Source organism: Pezoporus wallicus, unplaced genomic scaffold (assembly GCF_028554395.1).
Source record: "Pezoporus wallicus isolate ANWC-B61680 ecotype Strahan unplaced genomic scaffold, APGP_CSIRO_Pwel_v1 contig_749, whole genome shotgun sequence".
Taxonomy (NCBI): Eukaryota; Metazoa; Chordata; class Aves; order Psittaciformes; family Psittacidae; genus Pezoporus; species Pezoporus wallicus.
In genome coordinates, this window is record NW_026641327.1 from 6,008,228 (window position 1) to 6,034,626 (window position 26,399).

At 39.6% G+C, this 26,399-nt stretch overlaps 1 protein-coding gene across 1 annotated transcript in view; it reads right to left on the reverse strand.

The window, feature by feature from the left end:
* The window catches only part of RPRD1A (regulation of nuclear pre-mRNA domain containing 1A), a 39,021-nt gene extending 20,105 nt beyond the window's left edge, over positions 1–18,916 (reverse strand). Inside the window, exons 1-6 of the mRNA XM_057423002.1 lie at positions 18,533–18,916; positions 7,577–7,706; positions 6,778–6,884; positions 6,601–6,695; positions 5,509–5,635; positions 5,235–5,410 (exon numbers count right to left, since the gene is read on the reverse strand). Coding sequence (XP_057278985.1) covers positions 5,235–5,410; positions 5,509–5,635; positions 6,601–6,695; positions 6,778–6,884; positions 7,577–7,706; positions 18,533–18,683 — 786 coding nt within the window. The 5' untranslated portion in view covers positions 18,684–18,916. The remainder of the gene's footprint in view (positions 1–5,234; positions 5,411–5,508; positions 5,636–6,600; positions 6,696–6,777; positions 6,885–7,576; positions 7,707–18,532) is intronic.
* Between the last annotated feature and the right edge of the window lie 7,483 nt (positions 18,917–26,399).

Sequence of the window (26,399 nt, forward strand, 5' to 3'; positions counted from 1 at the left end):
TACTCAAGTGCCTGGTAATTAAATTTAGAAAGGGTAAGTCTTCAAGTGTTTCAGTTGCTCTGAATGACAACAGAGTTCTAAAGTTTAATACTCTTTCAGGTATGAACTGAGAAACTGTACTATGTTCCCATGGCAGCTGAGGCTGCAGTTGTTAAACCACAATTAAAAATGGATATTTACTGCTCAAGTACAGAGAGCTTATAAACTTGTTGAAAGGAACAGGGCAAATAAGCAGTATTGCCATAAAATGGGCGCAGCACAAAGGAACAAAATGCACCGACCACTTGACTTTCCTCTGAGGTAAGGGCTGCTGTTCTCCACTCCAATCCACCAAATTACTCCTGCAAAACTTGACCTTTACGACTGTATCCCTGACACTGAAAAAAAACTGCTCACAGAAGAAAAAACAACCTGCACATTTGAAAGACAGGTTAGGAACCTGTAAGCATGCTTAGCAAGCCTGTTTCTATTGCAGATGAAAGATGCAATCTGTGTTTCATTTTAAACATCCTCTCACATCCTTTAACTTCTAATCTAATAAACCTTAAGGAGGTAAGTATTGCAGTGATTGCTTAATTGTCCCCATCATCTGCAGGCAGATAATCCAAACTACTGACCTTACTTTTTGATGGTTTGGGTTTTTTGTTTTGTTTTGTTTTATTTTTGGTGGGGATTATGTTTTGTGGGGTTTGTTTGTGGGTTTTGTGTGTGTGTGTTTGTGTGCTTTTCTAAAGAGACAGAAATACGCCAGAGCAACTTGACTTTAAGATGAATACGCATTCACACTACACAAAGCATCTCAAATAGTCATTCAAAGCCAACCTACGAGCAAGGGCTTTGACACAATCGACACAAATCTAAACATAGAGGCCCGTTTCTGAATCATACTCCATTTCATACACGGTAGGATGGGGAGAATTAGAATGAAGAGAACCTATCCATTAGACAACTTAGCATACATTTCCCTCCTGATAATTGAGTGACATACACTTCTCTGGACAAAGTGAAAGTTGCTTGCAATTGGCTCACGAAAGAAAGGAAATAATTCTTGCAAAGGCTCTCCTCCTTTATTATCATGGGATCCAAAGTTATGTTTCCATTAGCCCCAAAATATCTGTACCAATTCAAAAACCTCTTTTAGTAGAGGACATATCCTCCCTGAACTGGAAGAACGGTCAATCCAGCTTTGATTTCTGAAGCTCTGATACTGAGCAGAAATTTATGTGCATGTTCGTAACACCAAAAGACCATACAACATGGCCTGTTTGGTACCACTACCTACAGAGCGTCTTTTGCTGCCAAGCATGTTATCAGGAGATCTTAAATACTTAATCCTTACGAGTACACATGAACCTTATTTCCCACTTGCTGGTATTTCCCAGCTATGAGTTCTGTAATCACTGCACTCTTAGCAGCAGATAAAGCACAGCTCAGTTCTACCTCAAGATTGAGTTACTGTGATACTTCTGTATTTAGGGAGCTGTAAATCACCTATGATGCTGCAAACTCTGACCCACAGTAAAAAGCAGTACAGAATTCATGCTACAAATCACCTTCCTCAACTTTAACCAAAGATCAGCAAAATACTTTAGCTGCTTAGCTGCAAGATTACAAAGGAATGAATCCCAATTATTTCAAGTGGACTTGAAAAGTACAAAGCATGACTGCATCTATTATCCTAGGTTCATCTGGCATTGAAAGAAAGAAGCTGACATACAAAGTGTAAGGGGTCTAAAGGAAAAGAAAACAGCAAGAAAAGCACTACACCCTGTGACAATACAAAGGCCACAGTGGGGGGAAACAACAGATACTAGTATCTATCCAGCCTCGCATCAAGAAACAAAATCCAAACACAAGAGGCCTGTCATAGTACTGTCATCCCCAAATTCTTTGCTTTGCATTTTTGTCTGTGTTTAAAACCATTAAAATGGAACAGAGGGGGGAAAAAAAATAAAAATAGAAACCTTTGACTCCAGAGCTATAGACTAGGATGACTGCTTGCTGTTTCCCCATAAAATCTCATGACAAAATTAAACCCTTCAGGAAGACAAGTCAAGCTACACTGAGCTATAAAGCTCAATTATGAAATAAAAGTGCACAGAACATAATATTCTCTCAATATCCTAAGAAATCACAATTATAACCAGATGTGAGAGTGTAAGAATATGAATATTGTTTATACAGCTGTAGAAAATCAGGAATGCAAGATAGCAACATCAATAAAAGTGCCTTAATTAAATGCAAGCTGCTGAAACACAGAAGGCCTCCCAGAGTAGCATTTCCTTCATAAAAATTTAGATTTACTAACAAGATGCTCAGCAATTTAAAATGCTAAGTTGATAGAAACACTATGCAAGGAAATTGGGTCATCCAGTATATGCTAAGGGTAGTGATGCTACATTTTTCCAAAGCATCAAAATGAAGGTGAGAAGAGGCTGTCTTGTTTTTCCAAAGGCCATATGATCCCCTGCCCACACTCATTAATAAGTCATTTAAGATTTCAAACTATCAAAGCTTTTATCTGAAATTCAGTATGTCTGTTTACTGTTATCAATGAGATTGTGGAAGAGCCAAAAGCAAAGCAATAGGAAAAAACAGTAAATCAGTTACTTCTGTTATTCATGTCATCCCTGTATTTTTAAGTCTATGTTAATTCTAGAATGTCTACAGACAGTATCAAAAGAAGATGAACACACCTGGATATTCATTTATGTGTATCTAATCCTCTGTGCCTGCACAACAGAAAGGTCTTTTCATCAGCCCTCAGTAAGATCAACAGATCAGCCAACACTTCTGTACAAAAACTAGGGGGGCAGGCAGGGGGAGGGTGACACAATAAGAAAGCACAGGGGGATGAGTCAGCCAAAGCAGTAGAAAACAGGGTATTAGTTCTCAGTGTTTTGAGAAAAAAGAGGGATCCTACAAAAATCTTTCTGCATAAATTTACATTTTCTCCGACAGAATGACATCTATCTATAAATCCTATACAAGTTTTGAAATAGAGCTAGAGTACAGTGAGCCTCAAATATTTATACTATTTTAAGTTTTAAAGTGAAGGGAAAATACTCTTTAGGACAATCCTAAATTTGAGGAGGGCTCTAAACAGGGGTAAGAGCAATTACAGAATACATTTTCCCTGTTACCTACTTAAAATGTAAAATATATGTACATTAATAAAGTGAAAGTTCTTTATTGTGCTTGTGAAGGACAATTCCTACATCCATCACTTCTCACTTCTGATGTTCATGTAAACCCAATAGCTAGAGTGTAAGTTACAAAGTGACAGTCTGAAAACATCTTGTTTCCACAGCAATTTCCTTTTGGTAATGGCAGCTTCAATGCAAGTGACAGCCAAACTTCTGCATTTGGAATTTCAAATGATCTAATTGAAAGGAGTTGAGTTTTAGGAACAACTATGTGAAAGTTTTAAGAAAAAAAAAAAGGGGCATGACACTGGATAAACACTTATCCATCTTGGGCATGAACTCAGTAATGTTTGTGAGAATATAGATGAAAACAGCAGGGGTCTGGTATGAGTAGTTAGAGAATTGCTCCTGTTTGGTTTTCAAAAACAACAGACAATACAAGATTTTGATTCTTAAATTTATTTTTAGCAGGATATGTGTACTAATGGATGGTGACATCATTAGAAGATAGGTCCGTGTCCACCACCTGCAACAGAAGCTAGACAGATGTTAAAGAAAACCATTTAAGAGTTAAAGATGACACTACTTACCCAGAGCAGACCTAAGTCACCTAATTAAGAAATATAGTTAGTTATTGATGAAGACATAATAGCTCTTATTTATCTGTTGTCAGAATTTTCTATCAAGACTTAATGCATACATTACCTTGATTTTGATGGGAATCATGCACTTCTGTTTACAAACAACTGTTAGAGAAACTTATTATTATCAAAAAAATACTCATGGAAAGATTGGTTATTCAAAGTTACTTACCTGTAAATATTTTTCTTCAGAAAATAAAGTATCTGCAAATTTAGGTCTAAAGCTCCCATCTTAAGTTTAAAGTTAGCAAGAATTCTCTGGGAATTCAAATTCTAATATTGTTAAACCAGATCAACAGCAAGTAACATTTCTACGTTCTGCTAAGAATATAACCACTTGTTTCTTTCCATACCTGGGTATTTAACAAATAGGTAGGATCTCAGCAATGTAGTTACAGATTAGCAATATTAATTCAGAAAGAAATGAAGTCCTGATACAACCCAGAGATCACTTTATACTAAAATGTCAATTGACAGAAGTCTAACAAATGAAACAAGCTTTTCTAGAACAAGTTCATTTGACAAGAAATTAAACTTACAACAGCAAAACCTAGGGAGAGACAGTTCAGGAAACAGAGTCTCAAAGAATTAGGTGACAGTCCCTTTCCCAGTGCTATTTTAAATAAAAAGGCCAAGAAGCAAGGCACAGTCTGAGCTATGATATTTTCTAAGACTGTAAAAACAGAGTCCTTGCTTCAGAAAATGCATCTGGCTACAGGTATTTTGTATTTACATCAGAAGAGAGCAATTTCTTTAACGTAACAAAAAAAAAAAAACCAACACCAAAACAAACAAACAAAAAAGGTAAACTAAGTCAGCTGGCCCTACAGACAGTACCATGAGGACATCCTGATCTTAGACTTCAAAACTTTGGAACGTTTACCAGCCTGAAATTCCCAAAACAAAAGGAACTACTGCTAATGAGCTTAAAGCCACTTTACTTGTCTTAACACAAGTTTAGAAACTTGATTTTAAGGTTCTTGTTCTTTCTTGGTTCATAATTCTTTACTAGTACCCTGGGTGACTTCACCTTGGCTCATAGTTCTTTATTAAATAACCTGCATTTATACCACACTGATTAGCCTAAAAACTTTCTTGCAGTTTACCTCAACATCCTAGAACTTCATCTCGTTAAAACAGACTGCTACGGGTACTATATACTGCTTTCTATCTGCACTACTAAAACTAAGCCTGCATGTATAATGAAAACTAAATAGGCTGGAAAAAAACAGACAAACACTGAAGCAATTACAGTTGTAACATTACCTAATGTTGAGCTGGTTTAACATTTGGAACACAAGAACATTGTTAATAATGTGCTGGAAGCAAAGATCTAACAGTGGCAATTAAATATTTACTTTTGGAGAGAAAAGTTGTTTAGGCAAACTAAAAACATTTGCAAGAACAAGCTTTAGCGAAGAATGGACTAAAACAAAACATTACGCACTTCCAGCTTATGTTCCTTCTCTGCAAGGAATTCTTTCTGACATCGGAGAAAGTCTGACAACATTCGCGTTAGCTGTTTTCTATCATCTATTTCAGCAGCCAACCTGCCATTGTAATCCGCCAGCAACATACATGCATCATCTACCATTTTGGAAAGTTGTTCTCCAGACTCCTTATCTAAAAAGCAAGCAGAGAAAAACAAGTAAAGCTGTATTTCACTATATACTGTTAAGTTCTCAGAACCACATCTCAGTTACTGGGACCCAAACCCTCACCTGTTATTCTGTCTAACAGGGACACATCCTGGACCTCTATAGGCAAAGAAGCTATTCTCTGATGAACTGCTGCATCCCCAGAGGCAGCGTTTTCTAGTTCTTGTAATGCTCTAATGAGATCTGTGGTCTGAAAGAAGCATGCAAGATTGAAAACTAGTTTAAATAAACAGATCCTAGTACAAAACAGTATTTCACAATAAGCTTATGGAATAAATTTGATGGTAATTTTAGCAGCATTTATGATGTCAGCATAGCAATATTTTATCCCCTCTCAGACTGGAAATAAAACAAAGTCAAGCCATTATTTCTCAGAACACTGCAGTGTTCCTAGTTTTAAAGGTCACCTTCCTAAAATAGATACTTCATTTAAATTATTGATGCAAGACTACTTCCAAGTCTTTTATTTTTGGCATTAGTGATAATTTTACAGTACCTTTCATTTTACTATACATTTTCTACATTATTTTTTTTGTAGCTTTGCTTCACTATTGTACCAGACTAGATCAGTGCACTTCTTTTGGAAGTAGGGCTGATGTTCATAGAAGCCCAGATGTTTGTTACAGAGAAACATACTAAATTGTGATTATTTGAAGGAAGCCATTCTTGCCATAATAAAATGCCTTTTGAGATGGGACAGTATCACTAAAAACAAACAAAAAAACCAAAACCACAAGAACTATAAAAGCCATAACAATGCTAGGTAGACAAGAACTTTCCCCAACCATCTTGATTGCAACATTGAGAAGTATTTTACTCCTAAATCGACAATAACCTTATTCTAATACATGTGTTACTTGTTACCACTCTGGAAACCAAATGAGAACTTGAAACGTTGTAGAAGCTAATGCTGAAATCCTGCTGCGCACAAAGCTGGGTATCTAGTTGATACACTCCGGTTTAGTGTCAAACTGACTTAGGGTTACAAAATGCTCCACCTGTAACCCAAAGTACTGTGAAGGAGTTTCAGGTCTAGTCAACCTTGCTCAGAAACCGTTCATTCAAAAGAAAAGCAGAGACCACTAAAAACCAAGAGTAACTGAAAAATTCTATGCCAAAACATATGCAGACAGAATTTTACAAACATGTTTTTACCTGAGGAGGGTCAGAGGGAGAACTTCGAGGTGAACAGTTATTTTCATCAACTTTTATCTGTTCATACGTGCGCTTCCTCACCTTTCTGTCTCCATCTAAATAAAAACAAGCACAGCAGTCAGGGAAATAATATTCTAAAGAAAAGACTGAATTTTCATACACACATAAAATACTTACACAAAGCTTGCCTAAGTTGCTCTAACACATCGTTTTCATAAACAGACCTTTCTTCCCAGATAGACAGCACTCGGCCAAGGTGCTTCTTACAACTCTCGTCAGACTCACTGTCACAAGAAAAGCAAAAATCAGCACTAGGTGAAAGTACAGAACTGCTGTAGGATTATGTCACATAAGGACTGTGACATGCCTTAGCAATATCAAAGTATGAGAAGGCAATCTCAGAAAATAGCAAAATCACATTTTAAAGAAAATAAAGCAAAGACCAGTTCAACAGGTCTTAGTAAGCATAAAAAATGGGCCAGCACCCAATTCTCTTTCTGTTTGCTTGCTTGACCCATGGATCTGTAGGTGTGTAGCCCTATTACACAAACACTGCAAACAGGTTTGTGTTGCATCAACAGCTGTGTACCATGTGAAAATAATTCTGTATCTAGAGTCTAGAATCATCATGCAACAAGATGAATGGCTGCTGGGGAAAAACAAATCATACACCACCAGTAACGAAACACACCAAACTGCTGTAGCATATAAAATACAGACTGAAAACAAGCCTTAATACAGCTAACAGCTTTCTAAGGCAAAGGGGACTGAATGCAGATGAATTTACTATGCAACTTCATCCAATATCGTTAAGACTGAGATCAAAAGAACACTGAATAAATCAAATTAACAAGACTTCCAAGTACAGAAATAGCACACAAAGACTAGCTGGGTCAGGAGAGATGCACTGACGACTTCTCTATTACCCCTCAAATACATTTCGATGAAGGACACTGCACATAACAGTATACTGTACCTTGAAACATGCTTAAAAGCCTCCACTATTACCGGAGCAAAATCTTTTGTGAATTCTGGTCCTTTCCTTTTGCTGTTCTGTATGACATCATTGGCCAAGTACAGGAATGTCAGCTTCCTACTTGGTTTTGCTAATAAAGAGAGTGATAAACAAGAATAATTAGAAAACTTACACAAATTAATACCTCTTTATCCATATTTATGCTAAATACAAAAACCAAATCAAGCATGTTTTTCCTATTCTCATTACTGCTTACAACATTTCACTCTAGTTCTGTATTTAAAAATGTGAGAAGACTTTGGTCACCCATTGGCTTTTCCCTCCCTTCTGCTGTAACTCTGCCCAGATTCTTCCTCCTTCATAATATGAGCTCCTTCTAGCACCATCTCCAAAAATAAACAGAAAACAACATGACACTCTATAGTGTTCTTCAGTCCCCAACTATTTTCACATGCTTTCCTGAGCCTTATGTGATTTGTGTCTTTGGTAGCCTTCATGGATTTCTTTCCAGTACTTTAACTTCCCTTTAAGCTTGAATTTCTGACACCAATGAAGTCTTTTGCCAAGGAGTTTCAGACCCACAAACACTTACATGAAGAACCTCCTCCTTCCAGTTTTAATTTCAGTCCTATATAAAACCACCCCTCATTCTCATATTTGAGTAAACTGAACAGTCTGTCCCTACTCAATCTCTCCACACCATTCAGATACTTCCCTCCCTTATCTTCTAATCATTAATACGCTCATCTGCGTGCAGCTGTAAGATTAAGAAAACACTTCCAAAAATCACTTTTAGGCTTCTGGGGTATATCTCTTTTCCAAGGATCTCAAGCATTCTAGCCCATTCCCATTAACATTAAATAAATTACAAGCTTCAAATTTACAAGTTGCTTTTGAAAATCTATTGTGTATTTTAAATGTTCCTACTCACGGACTTTCATTTTCCACCCCACTTCATCTAATCTTCATTAGCCTACAGGTTTCTCAGAGCTGCAACTCTTATTGCTACACTTCTAACCTTGCGTTAACATCAGAAAAATTTCAGGCTCCATTACCAACCACACAATCTCAGTACACATGCTAACTTTAAAAAAGAGATTTCTCTTAAAAGACGGATTTAAGTTTCTCTGCCCTCCTGAAGAAAGCAGCACTGTGGTAAAGCCTTTACATGTTCTTTAAACAGGTGCTCAGCTCCCAACATGATTTGATTTTGTTAATTCCCACTGCAACCTCTCAAACATTTAGAACCACCATCCTCACACAGAAGAAAAAAATTCAATGTTGGTATGATTCCATTCTAAAGAAATGCTTTTGAGAATAAATTTTGCACTATAGAAAGATTTCCCTGACGGACTTATCCTTGGAGTACCGAATTTTTCCATCCCCTTGAACAGACATATCCAACAAGATAAGATAGTTCTGGATTAAGGGGAGGGTGAGGAAGTAACAATGGTTACAACTGAAAATGAACCTATCTCTCAGAAGCAAGGCAAACTAAAAAGTGGCAAAAAAAGAATTAGTTTTGAATTGCTGCACATAAGGCAGATCTGCTCCAAATAATGAAGTCACTACATGCAATCACCTTGGAATTAATCTATTTGAGTCAAAATCTGGCTAAAATAAAATGAAGACTTTATAAACTTATGCTACTTAATTTCTATATTAAAACTGACACAAACCAACACATCTCCTACCTATTCCTCCAGGTAAACCACAGCTCTGACATAGAAAGCTTTGAATTAGTCAGAGAGTCTTAGAAAACATATCTTGTCTCATGAGTGTACCAAAATGTTTAACGTTTGTTAAAGCTGACCCTGACCCCTACCCCCATTTCTTAAATAAGCCCAGAATTAGGACTCAAAATTTAATGAAGCAGGCTGTTCCCTACATCCTCTGAACTGCATGCAGGATAGATCCCTGCCGATCCATTTCACAGAAAAAGAATCATGTTTTAAACCTCAGAGATGCAACTCATTTGTGACAAGCCAACTTCCTTGTTTCCAACAAGTAACCATCTTGATGGTAACAACAGGAGATATATGTAGTGCCATGAAGTCAGGTGATGTCGATTTTCACAAAGCCTTGACTATCTATTCACTACATTAAACAGATCAATATACCATGTTTAGAAAAAGCATGCTAAAACCCAGAAGTCACTCAAAACACTATTAACTCTATCTGTGGCTTTGGCCAGAAATTCAACTAAAATTCTACTCTTATGTTCGCAGAGAAAATATGAAGAAAATTTAATTCCTGTTGCTGTAAGAATGCTCTGCAGAATTCCAAAGCTAAAATGTTATCTGCTCTCAAGAAGTGCTCCTGTCCAGTTCACAAATCTTCAGGAGTTACATACTGGCCTACTATCAATCTGCCTTACACATGAGGCTAAGGTGCAATGTAACACTTAGCAACTCAGGTTGACAACCATTAGCTGAAAAAATATGAAGTGTTCTACCACTACCATGACTGTAAATTAACTACAGAAGTCTGAAATACAAAATTAAATTCCAGACTAGATGGATCTGTTCTGATAAAAAAATAAATAAGTAAAAACCCCATCTCTTCAAGAGTGTCTCTCTTCAGTAGCACTTATAACAGCTCTTCAACCCTGGGCTTTGATATACCTCAGAACACCAAAATGGATCAAAGAACAGCTACAGACCATTTTAAAAAAAGTGTCTTCAACACATGGCAAGGCTACTAGCAAAAGTTCCCTTACTGTCAGAAGAAAGTGAAAGAAGAAATGGAAGATCTTAGGTTAAACAATGATCTGAAAGGCACATACTGCCAAAGTATAGTGTTAGAAGTAGCTAGCCCACACTATCTCTGGTACACTAACAGGACAGTCTGCAAACACAAAACTGCAAAGAATGCATCCATGTTGGATTGAGTCATCTTTTCCGACACTCTTCTGCAGTGTTCACATAACTCTTCTGCTTGTTTCAGTTTTATCTACCATTTACTCACCAAAGCAGCTCCCTGAAGCACTGGATTCTGAACACTTTAACAGGTGCTGGTTGGTATAAAGGCCATATTAAGCATCCACAGTGAGACTAACCAGGATTGGCACCTTGCAACCGAAACTAAGTCTGTCTCAAAAATGTATCTTGTATGCTTGTATGCTTGTATCAATGTATCAAAATTGTATGCTTGAAACCACAAAACTCAGTGAACTATAATGCTGATGAGCCACCACTTTAGTGAAGAAATTCTAGAATTTTACCTTGGAAGGCAGTAAGCAAGTTATCTTCACTCAGGTTAACTCTGGTAATCAAAGCCATCATAGCTCTATTCATCTTCTCCAGGTCTACCTCCTGGCATTGGAAATTGAGCTCCCATGAAGATTGCTAGAAACATGCCCATCAGTGTCATGCTCATCTATACCTCTTCCCTAGAGCTGAGATGTATTTGCTGTCTTAGACACACAAGCATAAGGGATTTCACCTATATCCCACTACAAATGTATAGTCTATTGATGCATCTGAAAATCTTACATCAGGCTTTCACTTTCTACAGGCTAGCTCTGCTATGAATGGAAACATCATTTAACAGAAGGTTTTGAGAAAGTGAACATCAGTAGGTTAAAATCCCACAACAATTACCAGCACTAAACAGTTTATTTTTTTACTAAAGTTCTTTAACAAGGATTCAAATAACGATCTGACTCAATTGCTTTTCAATTACATTAGTTTATACATACACAGCAGAATATGAGTCTCAGCACCTTCCAAAAATCCCTGGGACATTTCCTATATCATGACATGCTCACACCTTCACAAAAGAAGTTAAATGACTTCTCTGTAAACACCTGACAAGCTCTCATGGTTGAAGGTAGTAACACAGCTGTAAAGTCACTTTTTGACTTGTCCTTTCAGACAACACAAAAATAATATAATCCATAAAAGGCATGTTGTACAACAAGCACTTCATCTTAAAATACATTAACCTTCTGTTATACAAAAGTTAAACTAACTGTTCAACACTGCACTGTCACCTGATTTTCCTGGTGAATTTTACCAAGGTTTAAGAACTGCTGTGTTTCCTTTCCAAAGACAGGAATGAGACTGCCTACAGAATGTGCATATTTGAGGGTCCAAGTGAGTTTGGAGGCTAGTAGACGAAAGAAATGCAGCATACAGCTACTGCTGGGAAAGAGGCCATCAGCATCAAATTACCACAGGCATGTGAGAAACTTGGTCACAAGCCAAGGAAACCCTTCTGAAATAATTACTCTGCAGAAGCTTCCCACTGTAGTTGGTATATCCTGAATTATCTGAACACATGAAACAAACCAACTCCTTTCATTGCCTCGCTTGGCTGGTACAATGCCAAGATTAATATAAATCCACAGCAATAACAGTCTTAGGATAGAAAAAATACACCACACCAAAGTATTTAAAAGCAGAATGGTGAAACATAGGCAGGTTCAGGTAAGATGCGAGGACACAAGTGGTACAGCAATAAATCAATACAGATTTGTACACACTGCATTCTTTCAAGACTAGTATTAGGGAGTCAACTAGTCAGGCTGGATTACACAATCTAAACGTGACTATTTTAAGTGAGAGATTCTGGCATCGCTCATAAAATTACCTATAGTCAGGAGCAACAGATAAATCATTATGCAATAAATACATCTCTCTAACTTGACTTAACTTACATTCACCTGAAGTGTTGCCTGCTGTTGATCTCCAAGCCTTTCTGTATAGATGAGAAGATTCATGTGGGTAAGTGGGAAGCACAAGCACCTCTGTCTTAAGTATCTCACTGGCCTCCCCAAGAACACCTGCTAACCAGTGAAATCAGTAAGCTATAGTTTTATTTTAAATGTTTCTTTTTAAAAGAAAACCAAATCTATTTATTCTCTCAGGTGTATCACATTGGCCAATGATGCTATACCACCAATACGTAGAATAATCTATAACCACCAATAAAGAAAGATTTCTTCTCTACTATGTAGTACTGAAAAACTGCACTACATAGTAGAGAATTGTTTTAAATCAGGAACTTTTTTCCTGAAATCCACTTCACATCTGCAGAGCAATATATTTCCACTACTTTTGGTTGTGGTTCTGCTCCAAATCAGAGTATTAGAGTAATTCAGATGTAGTATAACTTGCAAATCTGGTTTTAATGTTGCTAGATCTTCTCAATTTGCCTACAAAGAGCCTCTAACTTCCAATTTTCAGCAGCACTGAGCAACTGCCACAACAGCCACTAGCTTCAGAAAAACATACTGCATCAATGCCAACAGCTATAATGACTGACAACATAAACAATAATGCTATGTCCCAGCAGCAGCAGTAGACAAACAGCCATAAATAATTAAAAATAATCACTTCTTATACCACTGAACAACTTCAACACCTGGAAAACAACAGAAAGTTCAACCATAATAAACTGGAACAACATGTAAACTGGCAGGGCTGAGTGCTAAAATGTCCCTCTGTGGCAGCCCAGATGTACACAACTGTTACAGAACTTTAGCTGTCTTAAAGACAATATACAATGGCTCTGCTAACCTGGATAAGCTTTGCAGTGAAGACACAGTGTAACACAGGTGGGGTGACAGATGACAGCCAAAACAAAGAGGTCAAGTGATTACAGAGGGCAGGTTCAACGTCAGTTTCCAAGACTGACTTATCTATGAGATGCCATGAGAGGCTCTGAGGAAACAGATACTTGAATCTGAAATTAGGTTTAAAGATACAACACAACGACTATTAAAATATCATGAGGATGTAAATACCTAACAAGTGACAGGGCTGGACCTGGAAAAGCTAACAGAAAATTAGTTGACGGGAAAAGTAGTACAGAAAAATTACTGGAGTTAAAATTAAAAAGTCCCATACTACCAAACTCAAACACTTAGCAATTTTACTTTTCTTGCTTTATAGAAGGAACATGAAAAATTTTACTTTTTAAAAAGAACATGCTTTAAACCAGTACAGCAAATACCACATGAAGACTACTGAACAAGCACCTACTATTCATCCTTGAAGGTTGATGCTTTGAATTATGGAATTGAAATTTTAAATTTCAAAGCACACAAACAACAAACCCCTACAGCTGCAGGGTATCCTGAAACCAGAGGTTAAGAGATGTATGCAACAGAACATCCGTTCTAAAAAGAATATGTCTTAACAGTCTTCATCTCAGAAAAGCCTCTTCAAGGGGGCTAGCTCCTAAGGGTTTCCTCAGTGGCTGCAGGCTTACAAAACAAAATTGCATGTGTCATGCCACTACTTAGTTAAAAAAACAAAACAAAACAAACAAAAACCCAACAACAAACAAATCAACCCTTTAAGTCAGCCCTTTTATAGACACACAAAATTAAACAGTTTTAACAGGTCCACTAGTTGCATTTTGGGAATGACTAATGTATTTACATTACAGTTAATTAATTAGTACTACTTAAGTAATTAAATACTGAGTAAGCTTACAACTAGCAAGTGCGTAACTATTTAACTTCAAGTGTTACATTTCCTATATCTGAAATCTAGCTGGAACAGGATCTTTTTCCTCAGCGCACACTTTTCAAGCCTTGCTAAGCTTTCCCTAACTTTAACTCAAAAGTCTCTGTAACCAGGCTATGGAGCAACATTATCACAGAACTTAATTCACAACAGTTACTTTGAAGCAATCATGAAGGTGACATATCACAAGAAAAAAATACTTTCCTAGAATAAAAATCCAAACGGCATGATAATCTCATTTTAATAAGACATTTACTACAAATGAAGAATACCCTCCCCACCAATTTATTTATTCCATAAGTCAACTATGAAATTCAAAAGAACACAAACTAATGATTAGCATAAGCCAGTGCTAATACAGGCTGCAGTCTACAGGCGAGATACTATCCTCACAGTCTCCTTTCTGCCAACACCAGCTTTCCATCAGGAAACTCATCTATTTCAAACTAATTATTGGGTTTTCAGCAGCAGCACAGCACAAGATACTGTCAGCAAAAAAAAGCATCAGAAATATTTTAAGACATAGCTAACCAACAGCAGACTGGAAAAGGAGCTGTTCTGTTGTCATTGGAGACCTCTGTTTATCTGTCAAAACAGGAGAAATCTTTGTTATTTCATTACAGTTGTAATTTAAGTTAAATTCTACTTTTCTCATCATTTTACTCATCAGTGAACGAAAGATCAATGAATGACAATCTATTCTCTATCAATCACAATAAAAGATGGTGGGGAAAAGAAAATCCACCACTATATACACTAAAATGTGGAGTATCTTCAGTTACACCTGATTGGTTTTGCACAGATGCATAATTAGGAATACTTAATACCACAAGCTCTGCCACAGCCCCACCCTTGTGGCACCATTCACCCATGCATTTTTCATTAGCACGTATCTGGGGTCAGTCATCAAACAGAATGTCCCTATACTCAGTCTCTTGAAGCATATAATCTGCAACTCCCGATCTAATTTCATCAAACTGTTGGCTATATAAGATGACATCCTTTCCTTATATATTTGTGCATCTGGCCAATTCAGAGCTATCTGAAGAGTACTTTCACAATACCATCAATTCTAGAATACATTACACTAGCTTTCCTCCATTTTTTTATTTTTTCTAAGAATGACCCTATGAATTCTACATGCCAGTACTTTAGGAACTACATATTAAAGTTATGGTAGTATTAGGGGAAAAGCATATATGCATGCTCCTTCAATAATCAGAGTTACATCAACTCTATTGATGCAACCTTAGCAACACTGGAATTCAGCGAGACAAATCCAGTGTAACCACTCCAAGTTATGACAAAGATGGGCAAGCTCTGACTGTTCTCCAAGTTTACACCTAAATGCAAGAGATCACCAAGAAAATCAGTGAAAGTTCAACTGTAGATGAAGGTTTATGAAACAGATTATTTGTACAGTGCCCTAACATTGGCCCTGAACACAATCAATTAATCCAAGTAAACAGGAAGGGACTAAAATTTTATGCTGCCCAAGTTATACTCGCATTTGAAAAGCTGCCTCTTCACCTCTAACATAATACAAAGACAATGACTATCTTAAAAATTAAAGAATCAGAACCAAATATGTAGGAACAAAAGAGCTGTGATCCTAGTACTTGTTCTCATGAATAACTAAAGATGTCTTCAAAAAGGTTCATGCAAGCTGATCTGATGCAAGTGATCTTTTTATTTAGCCAGAGAAAATGCAGTATCACACTGTACTGTGTTCAACTTGATTATACAATATTCCATGAGCCCAAAAGAGAGTAGGCTGGAAGGAAGGTCTGGAGACAGGGGTGACAATGAAAAATGAATACAATGAAAGGAAATAAAATTTGAAACGGCAAAGTTCATTTTCAGTTTTAAGACAGTACTGACTAGCAATAGCAGCAGACAGTGCCAATAATTTTTATGTCCATATTCCCCAGAGATAATTTTTCTCTCATGTAGGAGGAAAATCATGTCTCTATGATTTGGCTGGTGGGCAAGTCAGAAACCTTAAAACTTACTCTATGACCTTATTGCCAGCATTCTACTTTGTGATGTTTTATGCAAGTCACTTCACCACAGCATACTGGTTTTCCCTCTCATTTTCCACATGCTGACTGCTTAGAACACTAAATCAACCCCTTTGGGGAATAGGAACCACATTACAATTATATGCTGCAATTAGCAAAAAGTTAGTACTGGGCCAATGTAAGCTAACATTTATAAAGCTCAGGTACTATTTATCAGAGATGGAAAATCAAAACATACCCTGTGTATATTAACTATGCCAGCTTCAAAATGCAGTGGAAGAGGAACATAGGAAAAAAGCACTAGGCTTAAAAGCACAGAAGGAAAGGTGCAGGACCCTGAAATCACCTAAGCTGCTCCTACCTGACACAGAGTATCAACGGCTTCTACACACCCTTGAAGGCTGGCTTCCAAAGCGGTCACTAGAAAAATCTTACTCTGAAGAAGCAAAGGCTGGATAACAACTTCAACAAACTGAAGAGGAAAATAATTATAGCAGCTATACTCATCCAAAGCTCAAAACAGGCTTAAAAGTGAAGCCAGACATTGAAAGCTGGCAGAAAGCAAAGCATTCCCATGAGTTCTTAAGAAGATTGTTACCCTTACCACTCAAAGCCACCTTAGAACATGTATGCCATATTTCATAGAATCATAGAATGGTTAGGGTTGGAAAGACCATCTAGTTCCAACACACTTGCAATAGGCATAGACACATTCCACTAGACCATGTCACCAAGGGCCCTGGCCAAACCTGGCCTTAAACACTGCCAGGGATGGAGCATTTACCACTTATTTGGGCAACCTGTTCCAGTGCTTCACCACCCTCACAGTAAAGAACTTCTTCCTCATATCTAACCTCATTAAATCCCTGTTTAAGTTTCAAACATTTCATTTTTCCAATTAGTCAAACAGCACAACAGGCAAATTAAGCTAATATTGAAGTTAAGGACTGACCATTAGTGTTACAGATTATTATAAACTGGTATTGTGCATTTTAATTAAGGTGAGCAACCAAAACTCTGGCTTTGTTCCAGTTAGCTTAAGATACCTTTCTGATATCATCCAAAACACCAAACATTCGAGCTGGCTGTTTAGAAGGCCCAGAAACATAAAATGTTTCAGATGCAGATGTTCTCAGAACAAAAAAGCATGCTTGCAACAAACATAGTGAAAATGACCCACATGAAAACCTACAGAGTTCATGGGAACATCTCTCCATATTATATTGTACAGTTTATTATTACTTCATATGCAAGATATTTAAGGGTAGCTCATCTACTATGATGTTATGCCTCCTAACCAAGAGATCACTGTGATCCAGCCATGCACTCCTTGTATTCCATTACATATAATTTCCGCAAGTCAGCTATTCCTCCTAGTTTTGAGAGACTGAGTGGTTCCTCTTTCTTAAGTCCTGTAACAGCTTAGTCCTGTTTTTCCTCTCCACTTGAAAACCTAGCCTTCTACTTTCCCTGTTAAAGAGCCACATATTAATGGAGCTCCAAAGGAAACTACCGTAAAACCATAACACTTCCTAGAGCAAAGCAGAATTCTAGCAAGAGACTTCTTTTTCTTAGATGAGACAACTGAAGATCATATAATTTTCCAGTCAGGTCAAATAAACTTTCACATGCCATTTCTGCCTTTCAGTCCCTAAACCTATAGCTGCAAGTTCTTTCCTATTAAAATGAAAGCCAAATAAGAATCTAGATCTGCACACTCAACATCAGATACTCAATACAGCTTAAAAAATACACATTTCTGTTATGCTAACATTTGTATTAACCATCTGGCAAAAACAGGAAGTAAAACTCACTTTGGACATACTAAATTGTTTTTTCCCCAGAATATTCCCATCCTCAGCTGCCCTACAAGAACAGTCGCTGGCATAAGTGGACAAAGCCCACCGTGTCAGGAAACTCAAGCGGTATTACAGCTAACCATCATTACAGATGACGAAATACAAGGCCTAAGAAGGGTGATCTTGAAAAGCCGTAACTACCAGTACTAAAACAAAAAGCCTTAAGCCCTGTGCTTGCCTCCTTCCTTCCCTTTTCCCACTTTCCATTAAAAAGAAAAAAAAAAAAAGGAGTAAAACACCAGAAGCGGCCTCCTCAGAGGCATCTCACTGAAGGCGGAATGGGAGGGAGAAAACAAGCCGGGGGAGCGGAGAAAAAAGAGGGAGGAGAAGCACCTCCCATCCCCCAGTCACGAAGAAACTGAGACGCGGGGCTCAACATTTGCCCCAGTAGCTCCGCTTTCCCCAGTTACTGGGGCGTGCAGGCCCTCCCTCCTCCCCGCCTCGACAGACCGAGGAGCCCTGCCGCAGCAGCCGCACACTTGAGAGTGGCCTCCTCCCGCCGCACCGCCCCCCAAACCCGCTGCCCCCGAGGAAGGCCGCACCCGGCACCCAAGGGCGGAGAAAGGCCCAGCAGGGTGACTGCGCCAGTGCCAGGCTCACCTTTGCGCAGCTCCCGCTCCCACACGCTGACGATGAGCGCCGAGTGCTTGCGGTGGTGGATGAGCCACAGGCTCAGGGTCTGCACGCTCTGCTGCGAGTTGCTCAGCTCCGACAGCTTTCGCTCCAGCGCCGCTTCTGAGAACGCCGACATAGCCGGGCCCAGCTCGGCTCCGCTCTACTCAGCCTCGCTTCTGCCGCCGCCCCTACCGGCCCGGGTCGGCCGCACTCAGTCTCCGCCTCTACACCCCAGCAGGGGAGGAGCCGGACGAGCCCCGGCCCTTCTCGCCTCGTCTCGCCGGCCGCTACTCCCGCGCTCCCCCGCAGCCCGCCGCTAACAAAATGGCGACAACCGAGCCTCCCGGAGTGCCGCCCTACTCCGCTCCGCCCCTCCCCTCTTCTCATTCCCCACTTCCGGCAGAGGCCTACAATGAGGCGGAGCGAGGACCGAGGAGGTGGATGTTAGAGCGAGTGCGGCCTGTCGCGTCTCTTCGAACAGCCTCCGCACGGCCGCAGTGGTGCGGCCCTTAGGTCCGCTCCGCCTGAGGGAGCTGGGCGGCGGCTGGACTGTGGTTTGCTTGGTGGACCCCTTAGCTCCCCAGACGAGATCCCTTCTGGTGGCTGCGCTCCTGAAAGCTGGTGAGGGTCAGCCGAGTCTTAACCAAGTGACTTCAGAGAGGTTTCTCAGTGAACTGTTGGGGGCCCTAGGACATGCAGAGCAGAAGCAGGCTTAGGAGCCATTGGTGCAAAGCTGCAGGTGTACCAACATGTTGCTCTGGGAAATAACATAAAAAAAAACAGACGTAAGTAAGTCCCCAAGGCAGTCCAGGCCTGCCAGTTTCTGCCAAATGCCATAGCAGGTTAATAACTCTGACACTGGATGTGTGGTATTTCATATTTGCAGGTGGATGTGTACTCGACAAATGTGCCTGGCCACATTTTTAAAAGCCTTTATTTTATTTCTCATTTATGGCATTGACAGTATCATGCAATGACAAGATTATGTGCAAAAATACTTCTCAGTTGTTTCAAACATGCTCACTCAAAGCTCTGTTGAATCCTTGCTACACCTGCTGTTTCGGCAGTACCAAGGAAAAACGGTGCTCTGCTCACCTTTGCATTCTCTCATAGATTTTGACTTGTATCATCTTAAGTAATTTTTCAAGCTGAATGATCCAAGTTAGTTCTTAGATGGAAGGTACTGTATGCTGCTTAGCATGAGAGCATTTCTAGTATTTATGTAAGCATTTCTGAGGAACAGCCTCATGCTCGCAGGCCTTTGTTCTTATGGGGGACATCAACCCCCCTGACATCTGTTGGAGAGATGGTACAGCCAGGTACAAGCAATCCAGGAGGTTCCTCGATTGTGTGGAAGACAACTTCCTTCTGCAAGGAATAGAGGAGCCGACAAGGAGAGGTGCCATGCTTGACCTTGTGCTCACCAACAGGGAAGGGCTTGTTGGAAATGTGACGCTCCAGGGCAGCCTTGGATGCAGGGATCATGAGATGGTCAAGTTCGAGATCCTCAGGACAGTGAGAAGAGCATGCAGCAAGCTCACTGCCCTGGACTTCAAGACAGCAGACTTTGGCCTCTTCAGGAACCTGCTTCAGAAGGTTCCATGGGATATAGCCGTAGAGGGCAGGGGGGCCCAAGACTCTTGGTTGATATTCAAGGATCACCTGTTACAAGCTCAGGAGTGTTGCATCCCAACTAGAAGGAAGTGCAGCAGGAGGGCCAGGAGACCTCCTTGGGTGGATAAGGAGCTCCTGAGGAAAATTCAAATGAAAAAGAGGCTTATAAAAGGTGGAAGCAAGGGCAGGTGGCCTGGGAAGAATACAGGGATGTTGCCCAGGAAGCTCGGGACCACGTTAGGAAAGCTAAGGCCCAGTTAGACTTAAACTTGGCTAGGGATGTTAACGGTAACAGGAAGGGATTCTTTAGGTACATTGCAAATAAAAGACAGACTAGGGAAAACGTGGGCCCCCTCCGTAAGCTATCAGGAGAACTGGCTACCCTGGATTTGGGAGAAGGCTGAGGTTCTGAATGACTTCTTTGCTTCAATCTTCACTGGCAAAGTCTCTGACCACACCACCCAAGTCTTGGAAGGCAGATGCAGGGACTGTGAGAATGAAGACCCTAGGTGCACTGTAGGAGAGGATCTGGTTCAAAACCATCTTAAGAACATGAATGTGCGCAAGTCCATGGGACCTGATGAAATCCATCTGCGGGTCCTGAAGGAGCTGGTGAATGAAGTTGCTGAGCCACTGTCCATCATATTTGAAAAATCATGTCAGTCAGGTGAAGTTCCTGACAACTGGAAAAAAAATGTAACCCCCATTTTCAAGAAGGGATGAATGAATGACCCAGGGAATTACAGACCAGTCAGTCTCACCTCTGTGCCTGGAAAAATCTTGGAGCAGATTCTCCTGGAAGCCATGCTAAGGCACATGAAAAACAACAAGGTGCTTGGTGACAGCCAGCATGGCTTCACTAAGGGGAAATCCTGCCTGACCAATTTGGTGGCCTCCTATGATGGAGCTACAGAACTGATGGACAGGGGTAGAGCACTTGGTATCATCTACCTGGACTTGTTCAAAGCGTTTGACAGTGTTCCACAAGATATCCTTGTCTCTAAATTGGAGAGACATCAATTTGATGGATGGACCACTTGGTGGATAAAGAAGTGCCTGGATGGCCGCACACAAAGAGTTGTGGTCAATGGCTCAATGTCCAGCTGGAGACCAGTAATGAGTGGTGTCCTTCAGGGATCGGTGTTGGGACCGGCCTTGTTCAACATCTTTGTTGGTGACATGTACAGTGGGATTGAGTGCGCCCTCAACAAGTTTGTCGATGACACCAAGCTGTGTGGTTCAGTTGATAACGCTGGAGGGAAGGAATGCCATCCAGAGGGACCTTGACACGCTTGTGAGGTGGGCAGATGCCAACCTCATGAAGTTTAACCATGCCAAGTGCAAGGTCCTACACCTGGGTCAGAGCAATCCCAGGCACAGCTGCAGGTTGGGCAGAGAAGAGATTCAGAGTAGCCCTGAGGAGAAGGACTTGGGGGTGTTGGTTGATGAGAAAATGAACATGAGCCGGCAGTGTGCTCGCTGCCCAGAAAGCCAACCGTATCCTGGGCTGCATCAAAAGGACTGTGACCAGCAGGTCGAAGGAGGTGATCCTGCCCCTCTACTCTGCTCTCGTGACACCTCACTAGGAGTATTGTATGCAATTCTGGTGTTCTCAACATGAAAAGGAGATGGAACTGTTGGAACAAGTCCAGAGGAGGGCCACGAGGATGATCAGGGGACTGGAGCACCTCCTGTATGAAGACAGGCTGAGGAAGTTGGGGCTGTTCAGCCTGGAGAAGAGAAGGCTGCATGGAGACCTCATAGCAGCCTTCCAGTATCTGAAGGGGGGGCCTATAGGGATGCTGGGGATGGACTCTTCATTAGAGACTGTAGTGATAGGACAAGAGGTAACAGGTTAAAACTTAAAGCATGAGAAGTTTATATTGGATGTAAGGTTGGAAGTCCTTTACTGTAAGGGTGGTGAGGCACACTGGAATGGGTGCCCAGGGAAGTTTGTGAATGCTCCATCCCTGGCAGTGTTCAAGGCCAGATTGGACAGAGCCTTGGGTGGCATGGTTTAGTGTGAGGTGTCCGGGCCCATGGCAGGGGGGTTGGAACTAGATGATCTTAAGGTCCTTTCCAACCCTAACTATTCTATGATTCTATGATTCTGGCCTTCCTGTTGCTGTTCTAGAAAACACCTAACATCATTTCTTATTTTAAACATCACCAACTCACTGACATTTTCAGAGAACTGAACTGCCCACCTTAAATCCTACAGGTCAATTCTGAATCATGTTTCTGTAGCTAATGACTGCATTTAGTGTCTGTCTCAGATAGTATTTTTAATATTTCCATAAAATTATGCCTGTGTTAGAAAAAAATGTTCATTTACCATGCTCTTGGAACATCCTGGCAACGGTTATCCACCTTTCAAGTATCCACCTTTAAAACAGAGTGTTCCTATAACCTTTCACACATCCAGTTTGTCCTCACCCAACAGCAGAAAGCTTGTTATGAAAAATAATCCTTTTAAAACTTCACAAAGATCTTTCTCCGTATGTCTGACATTCAGAGAAGATGTCCCGGAGGTTTGTTTTCAGGCAATTTTCTTAATATTGGTTCTTAGTGAGCTCTACGCTTTAAACATAAAATATTGGTGAGGGCAAGTTGTGAGTTTTACGAGCTTTTTACTTGGATTCTATTTGTAAAATCACTGTACCATGAATGATTTTGAGAGACCTAGGAAGCATTTTGCAGAAACACTTTTGACAGATATTAAGTGAGAAGCTGCACAGATCCCTACAGTCTCTTTTTCTATCAGTTCATTTTGATCATTATGAGTGAAAGAACCTGCAATATATTGCTGTTTTTGCCATGTACAGCAGAGGACAATGGCATTAAGTAGAACTGGCCAATGAAGTAAAATTAAGACAGAGCTAACATGGATGCAAACATTAGAAACATGAAATAGGAATGGTAATCTTGTAACTAACATTCAAATGCCATTTACTAGAGGTATATATTCTGATATTAGAAGGAGAAGCTTGTGGGCAACAATGGGAAAAGAAACATTTCTCTTATGTGGGAGAATAGATTACATGAAATTTTGGTGTTAAATCAAAAAAAGATAAGGAGAAAGAGCAGGAAATTGGTAGATAATTTTGGTAATGATTGTAGAAATGTTCATTACTGTTTCCTCTACATATTTCATCCCATATTATCAGGACATTTTAAAACAAGAATAAATCATCTGAGATATTTTTTTCCTAGTAACTATACTAGGAAATAAACTATAATACATTATAATACTAAGAGAGTGATTTATCATCTGTGCATAACATCATGTGTAATATAATATACAGCAAAACTGAGATTTAACTTTCCCCATAAATCTTTGTAGCACATTTTAAATTTGTGATTGTAAATGTTTACATCAGTAATCTAATTTTACAAGCTATTCTTATCCAGTCAGTGAATGGAGATTTACCCTGAGACTTATTCAGAGTGAAGTGCCTCTCAGACAGGAGGTATGCACAATGAAGGGTTCATTTGCTGTGGAGCTTTGAAAACCTTGGCTTTCATTCAGAAAAAATTCATACATTATTCACCTGCCTTTAAAAAATTCACTCATGTCCACAGGAATGGAGTTGCCAACAAATGGCAAGTTTCCTTCCACTCATTCCTGTGTACAAACTGAAATAGAATCTTTCCTAAGATTTCCAAAGAGTAAAATTCTGCACTGCTTCCCTTCTGTCTGACCACCATGGGTTAGTGGTAGTCCGCTATGTTCTCCCACTCCCAGAGAAAGGAGCCCAATGCAAGTGTAAAAGACAATGACTGCAAATAAATTACATGGTCAGTGTTTTTGTAGAACATGGGACTGGGAAGCTCTAGGTAGTTCAAATACGTAATTACATATCAGATTCTGGTCACCAAGATGCCATCCTTATTTCGTGTGCTGGTCACAGATTTTTTGTTTCTCTGTTCCCCTCTCTCAAGGACATCCAAATAATTTTTTTCATAAGAGGGGAATTTATCCCTAGTAGCAGTTGGAGGTTTAAAGTTCTGTTACCTTGAGGGAGACCTGGGAAGTGTTAAAACACAAGAAGGGCTAATCTGTGTCTAAACTAGCAATACTTATGATGCAATGTAGGAAAGGAAAAAAAACAAAACAACAAACCCAACAAAACACATCAATCCACATCTTTGCTTTTTCTCCTCCAAATATCTGAGAATTTCTATTATCCAGTTTGAATTCAAAGGGAAGTCTTGCTTCTACTGAGGTGTTAAGGCACACAGCATCTTGACTCTACTAGAGGTCTCTCTCAAAAGCAACCATTCCGAGCCATAAACCTGTTATGGGTGCCTCAACCCCTCCAGCTGATCATCACAACATTGAACCCTGTTTCTTGGACTGCCTGTCAGCAAATCTAGCCTCTGGTACACTTGGAGGCATAATCAAAATGAAAATGCCACAAGACAAAGAGCATGATTTTCTTATCAATAAGCATTTGAAAGGTAAGACAACAAAAGATAATACAGGTTATTTTCTCTGAAACTGGCAAGAAAAGGCAAAACTTAAAATGAGATCAGCATCAAAATAGGTATGGCAGATTGTCCCAGATAGGGCCAAAGGAATGGCAAAAGTGGCAGCTTGTATTGGTTAACAGAGTCCCCATAGAGGGAAAACAGGCAAAGCCACATGAAACTGGCCATTGTCTGTACTCCAGTGATCATGCAGTTTAGTGGGAATAGGCTGTTATGCTGTACAGAAAAGTACTCTCCCTGCCAAAATCAAGAGTTATAGACTATGTCAAAAATACACACCATCTGACTACTCTGCTATTCACCAATCCTATGTATGTAATTGCATTGTTTGTTGATATGAACATGTCTTGGTCTCTTGAAGTAATTTTTAACTTTGTTTCCTCCAGGGCACTCCCACCAAACAGCTGTCACCTTTAGAAGTCTTTTTCTCTTGAAGCTGAGAGATGTAACTGGGTGGTTTGTTTATCCTTATGAATATTCTCTGCTTCACTAGAATTGTTTAGGAATCCTTATTTTACACTACTGTACAGAGTAGTAAAACGATCTATGTATACATGTACTGGTTTATCAGTATGCATTGTTCATCAGCCATGTGGGATTTGAGCTGAAACAAGGTTTTGCACCAGAATAAACCGGAGCTTTCTCTGAATGAGGCTGACCTTCAGCATTTTTATCTTTGTTTTACAGCTCTTTCTCAAACAGTCCCACCCACGAGATGCAATAATATTAAAGGAGAAATTAGGTTTCTTTAGACTTGTTTCCTGCCTGAGAATTTATGTTAGCATACCTACTGCTACCTGAATATCAGAAATACAACCCTGGCATATCAGTTCTTTTTTATTGTTCCAATGTCTGATCCATTCAGTGTAACAGTTTCTGGAGTTTCATGCTTAAAATTATTTTTCCACTTGTCCAACATGCTTGTGCATCTCACAACCCAATTCTATGTAAGTGATCCTACTACCCGTATCCCGGTAAGGGCATGAAAAATGGAGAAATGCAAAAAGAATATGTAATATAGCTGTAAAATGATTCCTGACTGAGAAATAATTATTCATCTAGGTAATTTCTTCAGAAACATTAAACCCTATTTGTTATCTGTATAACAAGAAGCATATCCCTGTCAGAAATTATTAATCAACCAATAAATACTAATTTGAAACAGTGTGAATTCCTGCAGACAGAGAATAAAAGAAAGCTTTAATGGAAGGAAGCCCACTGAAGTAACTTACAGGAGCTGCTTGTTGGAGCCAAAAACCCTCAGGGTGAATAATTATTCTTTTACATGAGTTCCTGCCACTAAGCACTTCACCTTTTAATGTCATTCATTAAAGGCAGAAATTATTTGCTACTTAGGAGATTAACAAAACCCACTTACTGCGATATATATATATGATCCAGCAAGGCATTCCCATATTTTATGGAGAAAGATAGATTGTACAATTGAAAACAAAACAAAACAAAACCTCTCTTGAATTTCTGTGATTTCTTTGGCCCTCTGTAGAGATGTAAAGATGTTTTTAGAAAGCCTTCCTTTTTTCCTCAGTCAGGCATTCAGCCAGACAGCTCTGTACATCCAGCTTCTTCATCATTTTGCTATTAAGTGAAGTCATACTATGTAAACATACACTGTGATTAATATATGGATGCAATCAAGTCCCAATTTTCCTTAGTAGAAAGAGTGTTGTAACTGTGCAAGAAAGCACTCTAGGGTATGTATTAATTCAGGTGTGCAGAAAGGCATGAA